We start from the raw sequence: 16,335 nt of genomic DNA on the forward strand, positions 1-16,335 counted from the left end.
CTGGGGCAGTGGGGGAAATGAAGAGTTATTGTTTCATGGGTATAGAGTTTTATAGGAAGATGAAAAACGTTCTGGAAATGGATAGTGGTGATGTTTGCACAACAATGTGAATGTAGTTAAAATGGTAAATTTCATATTATGTCCATTTTACAATTAAGAGACTCATATTTGAAATATGTTTTCTTGTATAGAAAGGGAAAAGAATTAATGGGCTGAAAGTTATGGAAATACATGAGATCCATATTGTCTCACTTTCCCAACCACACTGATGTTAATAAAAAATATCTGTATTACCAAAAAACTAGATCCTTTTGAGAAATGTCCACTGTTTTCTATTCTATAAATAAAACTCTTTATTGGGGTCATGTACAGTCAACTGATCAGAAGGAGTAACTTACCATGAAACTTCCTTTGCAGTTCCTGTTGCATCTGCTGAGTATTTCCATTTTCAGGACGCATGAATCCTATCAGCCTCTGCTGCACTTTGGCAGTTGTGCTGAAACATATTCCAGAATGTATATTGTGCTTTCAACCGTTTTACTGATATACAGTTCATGCACCATACAATTCAACCATTTAAAGTATGTAATTTAGTTTTTTGAAATATATTCACAGGGCTGTGCAATTATCACAATCTAATTTTGGAACATTTTCACCGATTCCCTATTAGCAATCAATCCTCATCTCTCCTGCCCTTACCCAAAGTAACTGCTAGCCTACTTTCCATCTCTTTAAGTTTGCCTATTCTGAATATTTCATATAAATGAACTGGAATACACTGTCAATATTCTTTTCCTCTGTAGAATAGTGAAATAATCACTGGTCAGTCAATGAGGATTTAAACCTGAAGCATTTTAATCTCCTGGATGCTTAAAGTTTCAATTTGGTTTTCCTGATGTACATTTTGTTCAGAAAGGCCGGATAAATGGTTGCTTCTTTCTCTTTATCTGCCAAATTTAAAAGTAATGAATTGAGAGGTGCCTGGGTGATTCAGTTAAATGCCACCATCAGCTCAGGTCATAATCCTGTGGTTCTTGGATCAAGCCCCTCACTGGGCTCTCTGCTTGGCAGAAGTTTGATTCTCCTTTTCCGTCTCCCTTTGACACTCCCTCTGCTTGTGCACTATTTCAAAGTAAATAAAATCTTTTAAGAAAAAAGTTATGAATTGAGTTTCTAGCATCCTTCAAAGATGAGCAGTATTTTGGTTTCAAGTTATATAATAAAGTCCACCTTTTTCCCGTGTGAGAAAATTTAATTCCCAACACTCAGTAAAAAAAGACACACTGAAGATATTATGGTGAAATTGTTAAATATTCAGTAATAAAGCCAAAAAGTTAAAAAAAACATCAAGGTAGGGAAGCCTGGGTGGCTCAGTGGTTTAGCGCTGCCTTCAGCCCAGGGTGTGATCCTGGAGACCCAGGATCGAGTCCCACGTCAGGCTCCCGGCATGAAGCCTGCTTCTCCCTCTACCTGTGTCTGCCTCTCTCTCTCTCATCTCTCATGAATAAATAAAATCTTACTAAAAAAAAAAAAAAATTCAAGGTAAACACAAGCCATTTATAGAGTAAAGAGAATCAGAAAGTCAATGCACTTTTCCTCTGCAATATTAAAGCTTAGGAAAAAAATAGAACAAACTGTAAATGAAGATCTGAGAGAAAATGACTATGACCTTACAATCCCATGCTCATTAGGCAATAGAAAGGGGTGAAATAACTGATTTATGCTGCAACATGGATCTAGAAAATGAACCCCAAAATAATGCTAAGCAAAAAAGCTAGATTCTAAAGATCACAAATTATGTGACTCCATTTATATAAACTGTCAAGAATAGGCAAATCTAGAGATAGGATAGATTAATAATTATTTGAGGTTAAGGAGTTAAAATGACTGCAAATGGACAAAAGAAATGTCTTTGGGTTGAAGAAAATGTTCCAAAACTGGATTTTAGTGATGACTTCACAATTTTATATATTTACTAAGTCAATGAACCAAACATTTAAAATAAGTGTATCTTGAAGAATAATAAATTACATCTTCAGAAGCTATTAAAAAATATTTAGTGAGACTAATGTTGCAAGCATGAAAGGTTGGTTGAAACTAAAAAAAACTGTTAAAGGAAAAAAAAAAATCTCTGCAAAATGCAGACATCTGACAAACTCCAATACTCACTTTATGTAAATATTCAATAAAACAAAAATGGATGAGTACTTTCTTAGGATGATTAACTATGTAGACATGTTTTTGTTTTTTGTTTTTTTGAAGATATTATTTATTTGACAGAGAGACATCATGCAAGCTGGAGGAGCAGTAGGCAGAGGGAGAGGAAGAAGTAAGCTCCCCAATGAGCGGAGAGCCTGATGTGGGGCTTGATCCCAGGACCCTGAGATCATGAACTGAGCTGAGGGAAAGCACTTAACCAACTAAGTCACCCAGGCGCCCCTGTAGGCTTGTTCTGAGGAAACACTACAAGCTTTCCCACTAAAGTCAGGAATAAGATCTGGATGTCCACTGTATCTTCACTACTATTTACCACTGTGTTCAGAAATATTAGCCTATACAGACAAGAAAAAGAAACTATAGCTGGAAAGAAAAGGTAAAACTCTCTATTTGCAGATGATAGGACTACATATCTAGAAAAAAAAAAACCTCAATGAAAAAACTTAACTAAAAAAGAAATCAGTAAAGTAACAGGGTATAAAATTAACAGAATTGCAATTATAACTGTAAAATTCAATAAACTGCTAAGAAACTATTAACAGAAGAACATAATGTTAAAAAAAAAAATCTTCCAACTAAAATTCCAGATAATTTCCAGAAAGGATACTGATGGGAAAAAGGAAAGATAATAGTTTCTGTACAATTTCAAAGGCTGACGGAGATGTGAATTTTTCAGAACTGAAAACTAACTGCTAGAGAAATAAAATCATATATAAAACTTCTAAATCTGTGTTTGGGGTAGGGAGAGGTCTGATTCATCCAGTAAAATAAAGGGATGGGGAAGGAAAGAAAAAACACACAACAGAAAGCACAAATTCAGGATGGTGAGAATAAAATCAAACATTAAACTAATCCCAATTATGGGACAATTTATGGTTAAATGAACTGTCAAGAATAAAGATAAACTCTTAAAGTGGGTTAACAGGAAAAGGGAGAGATCAATTTGTTTGTTAAGATATACTTTAGTGTCCCAAAGGCTCAAAATAAAGAAAACTGATATAACTTTCTCAGGAGACAACTAAATACTACATATCAACATTTTAAAAAGTCCTTAAACCAGGATCCCTGGGTGGCTCAGCGGTTTGGCGCCTGCCTTTGGCCCAAGGCGCGATCCTGGAGACCTGGGATCGAATCCCACGTCGGGCTCCCGGTGCATGGAGCCTGCTTCTCTCTCTGCCTGTGTCTCTGCCTCTCTCTCTCTCTGTGTGACTATCATAAATAAATAAAAATTAAAAAAAAAAAAGTCCTTAAACCCACTAATTCTACTTCTCAAATTCATCTGAAGATTACTAAACAAGTACACAAACATGTATAAAGAGGAATAATCACTGTACCTTGTTCATAACATGAAAACACAAAACACTGCAATGATTAGAGTTATACCATTAACTGTTTGCATATCAATAATGGGAAAACATGCAGCCAATATAAAAATTATTTATCCCACTGACTTGGAATGCTCCAAAAGACAGAGTATATACAATGTTTTATAAAAGTATGCCTACTTACATACTTTTTTTTTTTTTAGATTTTTAAAATTTACTCACAAGAGACACACATAGAGAGAGGCAGAAACTTATGCAGAGGGAGGAAAACCAGGCTCCATGCAGGGAGCCCGACATGGGACTTGATCCCAAAACTCCAGGATCACGCCCTGAGCCCAAGGCAGACATTCAACCACTGAGCCACCTAGGCGTCCCGCCTACTTAGATTCTTTAGCAGTTTTTCTTTTTTTCCTAATTTTTTTGTTTTTATGTAGGGAGAAGACCCAAAGTTTGAGCAGCAGGAGAAAGATACAATGTCGATTACGGGGTCACAGAACAGTCTCTGTCCCATTGAGTGACAGCTGCCACTGGCACCATCCCAGGGCAAGGATGCAATCAAAGGTTTTCTTTCAGCACCAGCTACCAAATCCTGGCCCCACTGTCAGGGGAGGACCTGTGAAAGTGCTATATTTGCAGTTTTAAAGAAATTTATTTATTTATTTATTTGTTTGTTTGTTTGTTTATTTATTTATTTGATTTTATTTATTTGATTTATTCATTTATGAGAGACAGAGAGAGAGAGACAGAGACAGAGGCACAGGCAGAGGGAGAAGTAGGCTCCATGCAAGGAGCCCGATGCGGGAGTCGATCCCTGGACTCTAGGATCACGCCCTGGGTCAAAGGCAGGTGCTAAACTGCTGAACCACCCAGGGATCCCTATTTATGAATTTCATAACAGTTTATACTGTTATACTTCAGATCATAAATTTTCTGTGTAGTGAAATCTTTACAAAAAGCCCAAGTTACTTCTATAACAAAAAATTCATCTGAAACATGTCACACAAAAACTTTTATAGGTGTGTTCACACCAGCATTTTTCATAGTAATCAAAAAGCAAACACAGCCCAAATGAGTGACGCCTGATGAACTGAAAAATGAAACAAACTACTGGTGTTACACATTAAAACATGTGAACCTTAAAAAATAATAATAAATAAAAATAAAAAAATAAAATAAAATAAATAAAACATGTGAACCTTGAAAATATGCTAAAGGAAAGAAACTAAAACCAAAAGGCAATGTTTCGAATTAAATAAAAGATCAGAATACAGATCCATAGAGACAGACAGATTAGCGGCTGCCAGGGACTGGAAGGGAAATGGGGAATGCTATGGACTGTGTGTTTGTGTCCCACCATATTCCTATTTTGAAGTCCCAAATCCAAAGTGATGATATTAGGAGATGGGGCCTTTGCAAAGGAATTAGGTGTAGATGGGTTGATGAGTGTGAAGCCCCCACGATGAATTTAGTACCCTTACAAGAAGTGACCAGAGAGTTTGTCATCTAGTTTTCTCTGCCACGTAAGGACACAGAAAGAAAGCAGCTGTCTGCAAAGAAGGAAAAGGGTCCTCACCAGAAACCAAACATGCTGGCATCCTGGTCTCAGACCTCCAGGCTCCAGAACTGTGAGAAGTGTTTGTTGTTTAAGCCATTCTATGGTATTACTGTTATTGTGGCCTGAACAAGGACTGACTGCTCAAGGGGAAAGGGTTTCTCTTTGGCATGAAGAAAATGTTCTGGAATTGGATAGTGGTGATAACTGCATAACCTTATAACTATACTAAAAACCACTGAACTAAATATTTAAAAGGATGAATTTTATAAGATGAATTACATCTCAGAGAAAAAAAGGAAAAAATAGGCAAATAATTTTGTTTATTCTTACTTTGGATTTCCTAATGGTCCTCCTGCAAATTGGGAGTTTCTGTCTAGAAATTCTTGCAAACCTTTTAGTTCTTGTAGCACTGACTCCAGCAGTTGGGAGGGAACGCTACTTTCAATCTGTAAGAAAAAGAGTATTTTCAAAAGCTTTAAAACACTGAAAAAATGTATAGGCAAAAAATATATATATAACTGAATATCAAATTTCAATTTTTAAACACCTTATCTTCATAAACAATAATTATTTATGCTTGGTGAAGAGAATAAAGGGCTAAATAAGAACATCCCTCCTGGCCTGTTCTAGTTTGTTTTAGGCATAATTTACAGACCGTAAAACACATCTTAATTAAGTGAACATCTTGATAACTTTTTATGTTTTACTCCAGTTACCACCCAGACCACAATACAGAATATTTCCAACACCCAAGAAATTCCCTAATGCTCCCTTTCTAGTCATTAGTCATCTCCCAGGTAACCTAAAGTTTGATACATTCACACCAGCATTTTAGCTTTGCCTTAACTCCATAATTTAGCTTTGCCTGTTCTTGAGCTTCATATAAGTGGAATCATATACCATGTGAAGTAAATGTATTCTTATTCTTAGATATGTGAACTTTAAAAGTATTAGAGTTGAAAAAATACTTGGTATCTTTCAGACTTAAAGAAAAAAAGCTTTAAAACATTCATATTTCACATTAAAAAAATTTTACTACCTGAATTTATAATACAAAGTTTTACAGGATCTATTCTTAAAGCACTCTAGAAAGTACTAATGCATGGAAATCAGTACTGTGTCTGTGGAGTTTGGGAACATATAAGCAAAATATAAAATAGTAGCTTTGAGTAGTATTAAATTTTAGGACTTAATTTGTTTAGCCCTCACAACAGCCTTAAGATGGAGATGTCTTATTATTTGCATCTTACAGTGAAGTATCAGACTGAACTATTAAGAAAATTACTCATCATTTATAAAGTGACAGAGCTAGGACTTCATCCAGGGCGAGGAGGGTTTATTGGACATGCACACAAAATGCACATTGCATTTTGTTTATAACACCAAGAAATGTGAAACAATCTATTTATATAATTAATACCATAAACTAGTTTTACACCAACAAAATACATTATACAATACACTTACTGCAGTGATCTCTCTGTTGCCACTCTTGAATACTCTCTCCACAACTAAACTAGCATCCCAGATATTGCTGAAATAAAAAAATGTTTTAATGATTATACTGTACAAACAAAAATAATTAGACTATGTAGTAAATTCCTTTCTTATGTTTATTAAAGTATAGCAATTATTTCATTTAACACTTTATGAAGTTGGGCAGCCTGGGTGGCTCAGCGATTTAGTGCCGCCTTCAGCCCAGGGTATGATCCTGGAGACCCAGGATCAAGTCCCACATCAGGCTCCCAGCATGGAGTCTGCTTCTTCTCCCTCTGCCTGTGCCTTTCTCTCTCTCTCTCTCTCTCATGAATAAATAAAATCTTAAAAAAAAACCAAAACACTTTATGAAGTTATCTGAAAGAACAGAATACAAGAAAATTTCTAAACCTGATATACCTCATTATTTCACATAATGGAATACTGAGAAAAAATCAAGACTGGGGGCAATGAATCGTAAACAAGAAAGTTTATAACGCAAAAACAAAATTATAAAGGAGTTTTGCACTGTTTCACATTTTTTTAAAGACTTTATTTATTCATGAGAGACACAGAGAGAGAGAGGCAGAGACACAGGCAGAGGGAGAAGCAGACTCCATGCAGGGAGCCCACTGTGGGACTCGATCTCGGGACTCCAGGATCACGCCCTGAGCTGAAGGCAGATGCTCAACCACTGTTTCACATTTTAAGCAAATGATTCAAATGAAAGCATCCATCTCAAGTCTAAGACAAATATACAGCACACAAGATAATTAACCAGATGATATGATCACCTAATTGAAAAAATGGCTATAATTCTTTGTCCCTCCTTAAACCTATCCTTTGCTATGTAACTTTGATGTGTCTCTCATAATGAGAAGTACATTTGCCATTTTTGAATGGATTTTATTTTTGAATCTGGGTTGGACTGAAGATTTTCCCTGGCCCAGTGACAGAGGTGAAAATGATGGTAGGCCAACTCTTAACCGAGGCATCAAGAAGCTCTGCAGGGATCCCTGGGTGGCACAGCGGTTTGGCGCCTGCCTTTGGCCCAGGGCGCGATCCTGGAGACCCAGGATCGAATCCCACATCAGGCTCCCGGTGCATGGAGCCTGCTTCTCCCTCTGCCTATGTCTCTGCCTCTCTCTCTCTCTCTGTGACTATCATAAAATAAATTTAAAAAAAAAATTAAAAAAAAAAAAAAAAAAAAAGAAGAAGCAGCTCTGCAAATTTCTACCTCTTATGAGACCTTGCCATCATGAATAATCCCTGGGTAACCTGGAGCATGACAGACCATGTGAAAAACAATCCAGTTGTCCCAGCATACAAACATGACCCTAGGGCAGCCCTGGTGGCTCAGCAGTTCAGCGCTGCCTTCAGCCCAGGGTGTGATCCTGGAGACCCAGGATCGAGTCCTCCAGCAGACTCCCAGGATGGAGTCTGCTTCTCCCTCTGTCTGTGACTCTGCCTCTCTCTCTCTCTGTGTCTCACATGAATAAATAAATAAATAAAATCTTTAAAAACAAATAAACAAACATGACCCTAAACATGTGAGAATCCAGCCAAGACTGACAGAGCTGTCTTCAACCTCACAGCTAAACGCATGTAAATGAATGAGTCTAGCCAAGACCAGACTGCCTACTTGACTTGCATATACATGTCACTTAGTTAATGGGGTAACACTATATATTAATATGTATGTATATATATACATATATAAAAAACAGCAACAAATATAGGTGGTTAGATGATTAAAAAAAGCTAAACAATGGGAAACAATCTTATTAATGAACAAGTGAGCTAGGAATAAATGATGTCCCAAATTTAGAGGCAAAAATAAAAATATTCAACTATACAAAATAGGACAAGGTAAGCAACAGTTGGTCAGTCCATGCATAACTTACCCCATGATTCGAGAAAAGTAAATGCAAATACCATTATGTTTTCCAGAGTACACAATCTCTGGTGCAGCCATACAACTCATACTTGCAGCCTGAGTTGCTGGGTTTCCTGAAACACACACTGGAGTTGACATGGCAGGAGGATGTACACCTTGCAAACACATAAGAAAGATAAATCTTTAAATTTAAACTTAAACATTCAGCATCCTCATTAACCCAAGTCTGTGTATCTAGACCCAAAGGTAAGAATATTTACAAAAACAGAAGAATAAATAGGTATTGAATTTGGTCTTCCCTACTAAAAAGACACTCAGACTTGGATGGGTGCTTCCAGGTAGGCTTTCAAGTGTCAGCATATAAGAGAAAAGGTAAGAAAGCTTGCAATCACCTCTTCTTAATGTTGAGAGTCAAATAGAGCTAATTATACAGATTTCATGGTTGCTAATTAAATCCTGATACCCAAATTAAGAGCTTTCCAGGTATACTACTAAAGGTGTTTCTACACAAAGGCATTCACAGCTAAATGTCAATACTGCTTGGACGTGACTTCTATTAAATTACATTATTTTCAAGAGACATAGGCAAGTTAATATTTCTCTCACTAAGCATTAAGGATAGTAACAGTATTAGCTCTTCAAAAAGAACAGCAGTAGCAACATAAAACAAAGAAATGAGGTACCTTGAGACGGTGTTCCCAAAAATGATGGATTTGGGTATGGACTACTACTAGGAATAGGGGAACCTAAAAAAGAAAGAAGAATATAGATTTATAAAATAACCTCCAAATCTTTTAAATCTGATTAAATTAGACAGAGAAGCTATTTCTAAGCATGATTGAGGAATGGCACCATTCATGACATATTTAAAATTTAGGGACTCCTCTTATTTCCCAGGAACTTTCCTTTCTTTTTTAAGATTTAAAGATTTTATTTATTTGTCCACAAGAGACGCTGAGAGGCAGAGACATAGGCAAAGGAAGGAGAAACATAGGCAGAGGAAGGAGAAGCAGGCTCCATGCAGGGAGCCCGATGTGGAACTCGATCCCGGGACTCTGAGATCATGCTCTGAGCCGAAGGCAGACACTCAATCACTGAGCCATCCAGGCATCCCTCCCAGGAACTTTCTAACAATCCTCACTTTGGAAAACACTGAGGTGGGAGTTTACTTATTATTAAATCACTCACCTCCTTCCTTTTGGATAACTAACAAATAATTTCTGTAAATACTACTAATCAGTAGTATTTATTTATGTTATTTTGTTCTCTAACACATAAAAGGTCTCAATAATAAATCATTGCTTTTAAGAGTCAGACATCTATAGAATTATTCACCCAATAAAAAAGTAGCAGTAAATAATGAAAAGCTTTATTCATTAAAATATTCCAGTTTCTAAAATTCAAACTATTAGAAATAGTCTATTTCAGTATTTCATACTCACTGGGATAGACAGGAGACCCCAAGATGGGACCAACATTACTTGGAGCAGGGAGAGTAGTTGGAAATCTCATCTGTGCTTCACCACCATACCTGTTTTTATGACAAAAGAGGCTGAGCTTATTCAGTGAAATTATCCACATTCAAAGCTGGAACTGTTTCAAATCTTGCTAGCTCCCAAATAAATGCTTTAAACAACAGACTTTAATGTATTCTATTTACAGTGCTCACAACACTAACCTAATAAATGTTGACTTGAATCTCAACCAGAAGAATTATAAGGGACTCTTAGCAATTTCTAAGAAGGGTTAGCAATGCACAGAATTTACTTAGAGTATATGGCACTGTATTTTTTATACGAGATTATGATTAGATAGCACTTGAAAAATGGTTTTAAGCAATTCACATTTCAAATTGCAACGTTAGCTAAATATCTTAGAAAATGCCTCTTTGACACTGTTTCCTTAAAGTGATTCAGAACCCCTCAATGCCAACAATACAATACAAATAAAGCAGAATCAGTATAGTGTTTTAAAAAGTAAAACTGATATAGTAACTGGAGTAGAGAGAGGTGTAGAAAAAAGACCAGACCGAAGAAGTTGGAGAACAGAATTCAGTTTCTGTATAAAATCCAAGGATAAAAGTTCATACGTTGTACTAATCTATTTTTTTTTTTTTAAGATTTTATTTATTTATTCATGAGACACACAGGAGAGAGGCCGAGACATAGGCAGAGGGAGAAGCAGGCTCCCAGCAAGGAACTGGATGCGGGATAGGATCTTGCCCTGGGCCAAAGGCAGACAGACGCTCAACCGCTGAGCCATCCAGGTGTTCTGTCTAGCTATTTCTATTAGCATTATAATCTTTCCAGATTTCTTCGTTTTACAAAAGAATGTTAGTAACTTGCCTATACAGTTCCTCAACTGTTTGGTAAGCCCTTAAACTATGTTGACCAATGTAACCATTGAAAAAAGTGGCCAAGAACAAAAGAAGACTGACATATACCTGAAGAAAGCCCGAGTAGCCCATGCAGATACTTCTCTATCACAGGCAGCAGTGGAACAAGCAAGGATAAGGCAGGTTGCACAAGCCTGGTCTTCCTATGTAAAAACAAACAAAAAATAGTACCTTCCCTTATAGTAAACATTTAAAACGAAGTTTGGGTTACTGCTGTATCCAATGTTTAAATTTATGCCTAGCACAGAGCAAGTGCCTAATATATATTTGTTAAGTAAATGAAATCAGTTGGTATGAAAAAGTATTTATCACAAAAACATCGTTGAAGTGTGCTCTTTTTCTTTTTTTGAAATATTTTATTTATCAGAGCAAGACAGCACAAAAACGGGGAGCTGCAGAGGGAGAGGGAGAAGCCGGCTCCCCGCTGAGCAGGGAGCCTGATGCAGGGCTTGATCCCAGGACCCTAGGATCGTAACTTGAGCTGAAGGCAGACAACCAACTGAGCCATCCAGGTGCCCTCTTTCTTTTTATCTAGTTTCTAGTTTAGTTTATAGTTTATTCCCCTAATTTTTTTCTCATGGTCTTTTTACCTATTAGAAAATAACAACAATAGCTAACATTTATTATGTACCTGTTATGTGCCAGGCACTATTTTAAGAGGTTAGCATATACCAATCCCCACATCATACACTACTATAATTTATGGTTTTTTTTTTTAATGAATTAATTTTTATTGGTGTTCAATTTACCAACATACAGAAAAACACCCAGTGCTCATCCCATCAAGTGTCCCCCTCAGTGGCCGTCACCCATTCCCCCCCCACCTTCCGCCCTCCTCCCCTTCCACCACCCCTAGTTCGTTTCCCAGAGTTAGGAGTCTTTATGTTCTGTCTCCCTTCCTGATATTTCCCACACATTTCTTCTCCCTTCCCTTATATTCCCTTTCACTATTATTTATATTCCCCAAATGAATGAGAACATACACTGTTTGTCCTTCTCCGATTGACTTACTGCACTCAGCATAATACCCTCCAGTTCCATCCACATCGAAGCAAATGGTGGGTATTTGTCGTTTCTAATGGCTGAGTAATATTCCATTGTATACATAAACCACATCTTCTTTATCCATTCATCTTTCGATGGACACCGAGGGTTTTTTTTTTTTTTTAATTTTATTTATTTATTCATGAGAGACACACACACACACAGAGAAAGGCAGACACAAGCAGAGGGAGAAGCAGGCTCCATGCAGGGAGCCTGACGTGGGACTCGATCCTGGGACTCCAGGATCACGCCCTGGGCTGAAGGCAGGCATTAGATGGCTAAGCCACCCAGGGATCCCCTATAATTCATGTTTTACAGATGAAGAAACTGAAGACCACAGAATTTTACCCTGGTGGTGAAGGCAGTGATGTGAATCCAGTGTCTCTGTATTTAACTTTGATCTGATATTCCTGATCTTAAGATTTTTGAGTTTTACACCTTGTCAATTCTAGCTACGGCTTTGACATACAAATGGCCTCATCACTACTGCCCCCAATTTTTTCATCAGGCCATTGGTAAAAAATTTAAAAAAAAAATAAAAGGATTTGTCCACAAATATCTTCTGTTTGTAATAAAAATGTATAAAATAACTGGAACCTGAGCCTCTGATTAGTGTGCTTTAATGAGAACTTACTAATAATGGGGTGCCTGGGTGGCTCGGTTGGTTAAGTTATCTCTCTTCGGCTCAGGTCAGGATGCCAGGGTCCTAGGGTTGAACCCCGCATCAGCTCCTTGCTCAGCGGAGAATGTGCTTCTCCCCCTTCCTCTGCTGCTCCCAATGCTTATGTGCTCATTCTCTGTGTCAAGTAAGATCTTAAAAAAATATATATATAGTTTCTTAAAAAAAGAACTTATCAATAACAAATAAAAGCCTGAGTTTATTGTATAGGCTTTATTTATTTATTTATACTGTTCCCAAATATTAGTACACATATAATGACTAATGTAAAGAAAGGAAGATTGCTAAGATCACCTGTTAATTATAGTATTTTGATCTAACTTACATAAAATTCAGCTATTACTCCCATTGTTTCATTGTTCAAAATATCGTATTTTTTAAGAAGTACAAATAATTACCTGATGTAATTTAAAGAATCTTTCTATCTCTTCTCCATCTCCACCCACATTACTCACAAGTAGATGCCTCAGTTGATCTACAGGTCTAAGTTTATGAAACATAAGACTCCCCTAAGAAGGTAAAAAAACAAAAATGAAACAAATAATAGATTTATCAAGCATGGCTGACATCAACTGACCCCACTATTTTATTGAATAATATTAATAAAAACAACAAAACATCCCCTTCAGGAATATAAAGTAAACTGGTCAAAAAGAACATATATGTTGCAACTCCCAACCTATACAGGATCTATCTACATATGGCTAAACAAAATTTAATAAGAAAACATGGGTCTGTAAGACACAAAAAAAATATGGGTGAATTTTTTTATAAACCCCAGAGTAAGTTCTTTAAAAAAATACTTTTGATACTTTTATAAATCCCAAAAGATAACAGAAAATTTTGACTTCTTATATGCTTATCTGTATGGGAAAAATCTCAATAGACAAAATAAAATGACATAACAGGAAAAATATGACACTAAAATTAACAAAAATTTCCTTGATAAAGAGCCTCTATAATAGATTTTAAAAAAAGGACAACTCAATAAAATAGAAATAGGCAGTCCATAGAAAAACAAGCACTTGAAAAGACTGTCCGTCTTACTCTTAATAAATGGCTTATTATACTTAAACAGGATGTGAGGAAACAGGCACTCAATATTCATCAATAGTGAATGCACGCACATATATATGAATACAGGGCAATCCGGCCACACCTATCAAATTTAGAAATGCACATATTCTTTCACCCAGATTTAATTCTACAGCTTTATTCACACACTCAGAAAAGGATATACACATAAGGCTGTAGAACGGCAAAAGATAATCCCTTAATAGGTGCTTAGTTAAATAGGGTACATCCATAGAAAAGAAAACCTTTCAAATTGAAAGTTCTTTATATAATGATATGGGAAGACCTCTAAAATAGGTGTTTGAGGTATTAAAAACAAGATATAAAACAGTGTATATAATACACAACCGTTTATTTAGAAATATATTTTATTGTTTGTATATCTACACCTCTGGAAGAATACACAGATACTGAGGACCTGGGTGTCTGCAGGAAAGGGATCTCAAATGGAAGGGAGAATTTACTCTGTATACTCCTTGTTATAACATTTGAATTTTAAATGCAACACTATTCTGAAATTGAATATTAAAAAATGTTTTTTAATAACCTAAGTGAGAATTATAAAAAATAAAACAGATTATTTTGTATCTAGAGTAAAATGCTGTACTAGAGTAAAATGCGACTTTAGAAAAAGAATAACACTCATAAATGGTATTTACGAACTGTTCCTTAAGGATATCTTTAAGAGTAAATATTCCTAAAGTACTTAAGTAAATGACTATTAAGCAAATACTGCAGAATACTTAACATTAAACATTGCTTCTTTTTTGTCTCCAGCTTAACAGAATATGTACATACCTGTGCTGAGAGGAGAACAAACTTCTTTGGAGGCAACATGTGCTGTTGTACTACAACAGGTGAATCAGTTATTGGAATATGATCCTTATTTAAGGGTGTAATTATTTTATCCACTTTCAATTCATCTATTGCAGAAAGAGCCCAGGAATGACCATCAACGCGGGTTGTCATCTATGCAAAAGAAAGAAACTTTTTTGTGTAACTTTTTTTAAAGTTACACAAAGCAAAACCTTCAAAAAAGGAAAAAAAAAAACATATAGACCTAATCTCTAATATGCAGAATTATACAAATTAATAACACATGAAAGTGAACATTCCTAAGTTTCTATTTAATGCTCTCCTGTCTATTCCTTTAATCAGGCTATCTTCTATGACAATAATCTTTTTTTTTGTTGACAATCATCTTTCATACCAGAAGGCAAAGGCAAATTTTCTTAAGATAACCCTAAACAGGATTTACTTCAATTCTTCAATAACCAAAAATTATTCTACCACCTTTCCAGGATAGACTGGATAGGTTACACTTTGTGGACTGCAGATTTTTGTTCTCTTCTGAAGTTTTTGCTAAAAACTCTTCTTTTTAAAGTGTTTTAATTTTCAAAAATTCTATTATAAAAAATTTCAAGCATCTAAAAATGCTAAAAGTACCAATACCTAAATTCAGTAATTGTTAGCATTTTGCCATACTTCCTTTCTCTAATATACACGGTATATATTTTTTAACTGAACCATTTGAAAGTGATGGTATCATATGTCACTGCTAAATACTTTTGCATCCATCTCCTAAAAATAAAGATGTTCTCTTATATATAACATATATGACATTTAAGAATATTAACAGGGACGCCTGGGTGGTGCAGAGGTAAAGTGTCTGCCTTTGGCCCAGGGCATGATCCTGGAGTCCCAGGATCGAGTCCCACGTCGGGCTCCCTGCATGAAGCCTGCTTCTCCTTCTGCCTGTGTCCTGCCTCTCTCTGTGTGTGTCTCTCATGAATAAATAAATAAATTCTTAAAAAAAAAGAAAAAAAGAATATTAAAAAAAAATCTGATGCCTAGCCAATATAGTTTTCCCATTATGTCAATGTCTTTTAGCTAGCTTTGGGAAGACTATAGTTTTAGGGAGACTACAATTTGGTTAAAGTTCATGTACAACATTTATATTTGGTAATTGTTTTTCTTTTAAAAACTCCACATTTGGAAACAATTCAGGTACTATACAAATGAAATGATACGATGTATAGTATTTGCTTAAAAAAATTTATCATTCATTGAGTGCTTCCTATGTGCCAGGCAGTGTGCTGAGTGCTTTACACAAGAACTCATTAAGTCCCACAACAAACCCACAGAAGTGGTAATATTATAACTATAATTATTGTTAACTATAATAGACAAGGTAATTGAAGGCCAGAGACACATTAAATCCTTTGAACCATAGGTTTAAGGAAAGAGAGTAAGAATTCAAACCTGTACTCTCTAACTGTGCTCCCATCAGGACAGGGTTCATATCTTACTCAGTTCTGAATCCTCAGTCTACCTCAACACCACATTAAACAGAGATACATAGCTGGTGCTCAGTAAAATTTAAAGAATAAGGAAAGAATTGGAGAGGGACGCCTGGGTGGCTCAGCAGTTGAGCATCTGCCTTTGGCTCAGGGAGTGATCCTGGAGTCCCAGGATCGAGTCCCACATCAGGCTTCCTGCATGGAGTCTGCTTCTCCCTCTGCCTGTATCTCTGCCTCTCTCTCTCTGTGTCTCTCATGAATAAATAAATAAAAATCTTTAATAAAAAAAAAAGAAAGGATTTGAGAAAAGTGCTTCTTGCCCCCCTCCCAGCTCTTTGGGCCATGTCAGAAACTTGGAAGAGCTCATGTTTTC

The 16,335-nt window shown here is 36.1% G+C and overlaps 1 protein-coding gene and 1 non-coding gene across 2 annotated transcripts in view; both read right to left on the bottom strand.

Moving 5' to 3' along the window:
* NUP155 (nucleoporin 155) overlaps positions 1-16,335 on the bottom strand; it is a 65,872-nt gene that overhangs the window by 25,855 nt on the left and 23,682 nt on the right. The window contains exons 13-21 of the mRNA XM_041750327.1: positions 14,461-14,631; positions 12,987-13,097; positions 10,914-11,008; positions 9,913-10,001; positions 9,154-9,216; positions 8,478-8,625; positions 6,565-6,631; positions 5,428-5,543; positions 399-496 (exon numbers count right to left, since the gene is read on the bottom strand). Of these exons, the coding sequence (XP_041606261.1) occupies positions 399-496; positions 5,428-5,543; positions 6,565-6,631; positions 8,478-8,625; positions 9,154-9,216; positions 9,913-10,001; positions 10,914-11,008; positions 12,987-13,097; positions 14,461-14,631 (958 nt within the window). The remainder of the gene's footprint in view (positions 1-398; positions 497-5,427; positions 5,544-6,564; positions 6,632-8,477; positions 8,626-9,153; positions 9,217-9,912; positions 10,002-10,913; positions 11,009-12,986; positions 13,098-14,460; positions 14,632-16,335) is intronic.
* Positions 4,043-4,170, bottom strand: LOC121488549. Its single transcript, XR_005987163.1, has one exon. It is a non-coding gene; the product is annotated as a small nucleolar RNA SNORA30/SNORA37 family (small nucleolar RNA).

The sequence above is a fragment of the Vulpes lagopus genome, chromosome 3 (assembly GCF_018345385.1).
Source record: "Vulpes lagopus strain Blue_001 chromosome 3, ASM1834538v1, whole genome shotgun sequence".
In the NCBI taxonomy this organism is placed as follows: domain Eukaryota; kingdom Metazoa; phylum Chordata; class Mammalia; order Carnivora; family Canidae; genus Vulpes; species Vulpes lagopus.